Genomic DNA, 4,531 nt, shown 5'->3' on the forward strand with positions numbered 1-4,531 from the left:
GGAGTTGGATGCTTCCAACGCATTGCACTGTGCCGAAAGCACCCTTGTATGGCATGCCTGTAGCGTCGCATACAGTATTTTCTAAAGGTGTTGCAGCAGCAGCCGCCTACACTGGCTTTACGTACATTTGCGTACCGCTTCCAAAGAGCCAAGAGTCTGCTTCCTACAGGACGCAGGAGACTGCTAAGCCGTCCCAGCGTCACGCTTCAAATGACTGGCCAAATCACTATCTATCTATAGAACACTGTTAACAGACCGACACAGTCCACGTACTTACACTCCGGGGAGACGCCGTTTTAACTTGCGGAACTATTTCCCTCAGTAAGACGCACAAGACGGAGGTGAGATCCCCATGCTAAATCTTTATTGTGCAACTGCTGCTCACAGCTTTTATTACCTTCCACAGACACGCGGCACAAAACATTCGACATCAACAGTGCCTAGATCGACGGGCAACAGACGAAATCCATTCAGCGGCGATTCGTACACGTGCAGCAGCTCTTGCGGTGCAAAAATCTCAGCCAGGCGGCCAGCCCAACCGACGGCCACCCAGAATACGTAGATGTACGTGACAGACAGGCTGCCCACCCTCGGGCCCTTCATCCGCAACCATCCGGAATCCATCGGTCAGGCCCAGGTGAGCAGCACGCTGCTTGCCAACAATCATTAAATGCCCAAGAAGCTGGAGAAGGAAGTACAAAACCATAAATAAGTAAAATAAAAAGCCACACACAAGAAGGGGAGAGGGCAGGGAGGGGAGGAATGAGAGCAGAGAAGCACCCAGAGAAACCAGTTAGCCAACTCCTAGCAATTCAACCACTGCGCTTCAAATTACTGTCTGTCCGCCTGCAACCGGCATTTCCCAAGCAAAGCTACAAAGACCGATTACGCACACTGTAGGGGGGGGGGAAGAAAGAGGGCTACGCAATTGTTTTCAAGCTAGACAGTAACGGACTACAAAACAGCCACAGAAGCTAAGTTTGTCTCCGGGTTAAAGCCCCCCGTTATCTCTTCAGGCAACATACGCAACTCGGGTGGAAAATAAGCTTCAGGCTGCCTTTTGCGTGGGTTTACAGAGTCTCTGAACTTGACTTTTATAGCCAAAAGCGAAGCATCCAGCACCTCTCGACCAGCTTTGCCCTTCCTCACCCCCGACCTGCCAAAAACCCCAAGCCCTCTTCTCCGTATTAGAAGAAGTACTACTCCTCCTCTTGCTCTAAACCGTGACAGTAGGCATCACCCTGCGCTCCAAAACAACACTGCATTTTGCACCAGGAGTACGTACCCAGGGATGAGCATTGCTTTATATCGCTACTTTCGGTCAAAAAGCTCAGCTCCATTACAAGCCAGAGAGAAAAGATTATAGCGCCAGAAAACCCAAACCAGCCTACCGTGCCCTATCAAGGGGAAAAGGGGGGATGGGAAAGAGTCTACTAAATTAGGAACTAACGACAGGTACAGTTTAGCGTACAGAAAGCTTCCACAGTACTTACACATTCACCAGGATCTTCTGCTTCGCATAAGCTCATAATTGCCTCCTTAGGCATGGCTAGGAAAAGCATCGGAGCTTGGGGTGAAAGATCACGGAACGCAAGGCGCTGGAGGAAGAGTAAACAGTTAAAACGTCATTGGCTTCAGAGAAAGGTAATAATAGCTTAAGCAAATCAATGTGCCCCACTGAACTCCTACAGAAGCAGACTACCGGATACCCCAAACGCAAGCCGAAACGTTGATTTTTCTTACGCGATATTAATGCTTTCTGTACAAAAAAATACAACGTCTTTACAGAGCCCCCTCCAGAAGTGGGATTCAGCATGCAAGGTGATGGGGGCAAGGAGGCGGGCCAGTACTTCAGACTAGCGACCTCCAGTACGTTTTAATTCGGGTCGATCGTTTCCTAAGGATGACGAGTTTCTGGATTTACTTTTTTGGTAAAGAAAAATAAGAAAAGCTGTAACAATCCAGTTTGGGGGCGCAGAACCAAAGCCTAGCACAGCAGAGCTGCGAAATCTCTACAGTGCTATTAGGAGGCACATCAAGACCTGCGTTTCTCCTACGCAGAACTAACTCATTACGGTCACCACTCAGACGTTCACCGTTTACATACATACGCCTGGAATCCCCGAGGAGACTGACTGCGTGCGCTTAATCTAAGGTTTCAAGACTGTCGTCCTACACGAGGTAGGACCACTCGCATCCCTCGGCAGCAAACTTTGCACGACTTGCAGTGCCAAAGGGATATCACGCGGCAAACGTCTGCGGCTGCCACCAAGTGCCTTACCGTCAGAGGCCCTCCTCTACGCACGCGCGCACGCGACACGGCGGGGCTGGGAACCGAGGCGAGCCGGCCAGCACCAGCAACCCAGTACGCGCCGCGGCAGCCGGGGGCGGGGGGGCCGCACCGAAGAAGCGCGATGTTATAGGGATCGCGCAGTAGAGAGCGCCACAACCCAGAGAGGCCCCGTCCCTCCACCGCCCGCCCGCCCGCCCGCAGCAAGGCCGCCACCCGCCCTGCCGCGCTCCCGGGCACCGCGCAACGGGTCCTCGGCTCAGGGTGCCTGCGAGCGCGGGGGGAGGGGGGGACGGGGGGAGGGAGGAGGAACCGCGCTCAGAGCAAAGCCGCGGCTACCTCCTCGTCCTCGTAGGCGACGTTGGCGGGGAAGCGCCTTGCCGATGATCTTCCCGAAAACACTGCGGGTGGCAGCGGCACCAGGCCGGGCGGCCCGCGCCCCAATAACCTCGTCGGCCACGACAACGCCCCTTGTCGCCCCCGCGCTTCCTCCACTCGGCCAGGCCCTCCGCGGCGCCCATTGGGCCGCCAGATGGCCGCCGGCCGATCCCGCGTCTCGATTGGCTGTCTCGTCTGTCGTTTTCGCTTGTCCCCGGCCCCCCGGCGGGTCCGCCCTCGTCGACCTGGTGCTTAGCGGGGCTCAGGGAGTTTGCGTGCCCTGGGGGCGCGGAGGGATCCGACCTGGGGGCGGAGGGAGAAGACGTTGGGCCAGTCCGCGGAGGGATCCGTGCCGTGTAGTGCTGCGACCCTGTGGGCGGGCGACGAGGTCTCAGAAGAGGCTGTTGTAGCTACAAGTACTATTGACTGTTATTACCGCGTCAACTCCACCCTGTAATAAATAGCCAGATCCCTTAAACAGAAATGGCACTTATTTTATTATAGGGACAGAGCCAATAAAGCAAAAGCACAGCGCTGGGTGCATGACTCAAGTCAGAGGCACACCAGCTAACACTTCAACCACGTCTTATATACATTCAATATTGCATACGTATTCACTCTTTTGGACAGAGTAATTGTTTGTAATGATTGATTATTATTAGTCCTTTTTCTCTTCTATTTGTGTGTTTCCTTCTGAATTGTTTCTGAGGATCGATGATCTTCAGTTCCCTTTTCCCATGCATCTGTTTCCTTCTGGTAGGATCGATTATCATCAGCTCCCTTCTCCTATGCATCTGTTTCCTTCTGTTAATCACTTGTGGAGTCTTTTGGAGAAGTTCTCTTTTGTTTCTCTCGGATGTTTTTCTTCATGATGTTTTTCTTCATAGTTGCCGTTAGTTGTTATCTTTGAGGTTTCTCATGTTTCCTAATTTACTAAAGGTTAGTTATCCTTATAAGTCAAAGATTTATAGCCTTGTTATTATGGCGAAAGCCAACAATACCTTCACTATTTTTCACAATTCCCCCTTTTTGTCTTTTATACTACATTTGGCTTGAGCCATAACTTTCATTTTGCTTAATCCATTTGTTTTGTTCATAGATCGATTCTGCTTCTTCCAATTGTTGTGGAGTATTTCTTATTCTCCTTAATACCATTATCTTTTTAGTTGAGCCTGCTGCTGCCAATTTTGGATTCTTGGGTATGGTAACTACTTGCATGCTTTGGACTACTGTTATAATTAAGCGTATAAAACAAGGGATTAAGCAAGGAAGAAATAATAAGCTGTGTTCCGGGGGAACTTTGCTCAGAAGGGTATAAGGGTTTGGTACAACAGGGTACCGGGTCAAAGTTCTCTTATTCACCTCCCATAAGTCTTGCACCAACCTATACGTCCCGTCAGGTTTCTTTACAGGTAGGATAGGAGTGTTATGAGGAGACATACAGGGTTCGAGGGTCCCATCAGAGACGAGTCCTTCAATTACCGGCTGGAGGCCTTTTTTTTCCCCTCCATTGAAATGGGGTACTGCCTGACTCGTATGGGGTGATTTTCCCTTTCTATAGAAACTTTGATTGGTTGGATATTCAGACCTCCTCTGTTACCAGCCACAGCCCAAACTTGCTGATTAATTTTGGATTCATCCTCCTGACTTAATCTTAGTATTTTTGCAATCATTTTCCCCTCCTCGGGGATTACTCCAACCCCCAGCTGGATCTGCAAGTCTCTTCCCAACAGACTGCACCCAGCTCCAGGCACTAGCAAAATATTCCCTACACCTATTTTGTCATTACCTTCAAAAACCACCTGCTTGATCACCGGGGCTTTAAAACTTTCCCCGTTTGCTCCCGTTACATTAATTACTTCT

General features: G+C 50.7%; 1 protein-coding gene across 1 annotated transcript; it reads right to left on the reverse strand.

Moving 5' to 3' along the window:
• Window positions 1-342: 342 nt before the first annotated feature.
• LOC141735636 (adenosine 5'-monophosphoramidase HINT1-like) lies at window positions 343-4,179 on the reverse strand. The gene is given in 5 exon segments (XM_074568686.1): window positions 343-682; window positions 1,494-1,598; window positions 2,630-2,659; window positions 2,661-2,760; window positions 4,151-4,179. Coding segments are annotated over 5 exon segments (429 nt in total). The 3' UTR covers window positions 343-517.
• Between the last annotated feature and the right edge of the window lie 352 nt (window positions 4,180-4,531).

The sequence above is a fragment of the Larus michahellis genome, chromosome W (assembly GCF_964199755.1).
Source record: "Larus michahellis chromosome W, bLarMic1.1, whole genome shotgun sequence".
NCBI lineage: Eukaryota > Metazoa > Chordata > Aves > Charadriiformes > Laridae > Larus > Larus michahellis.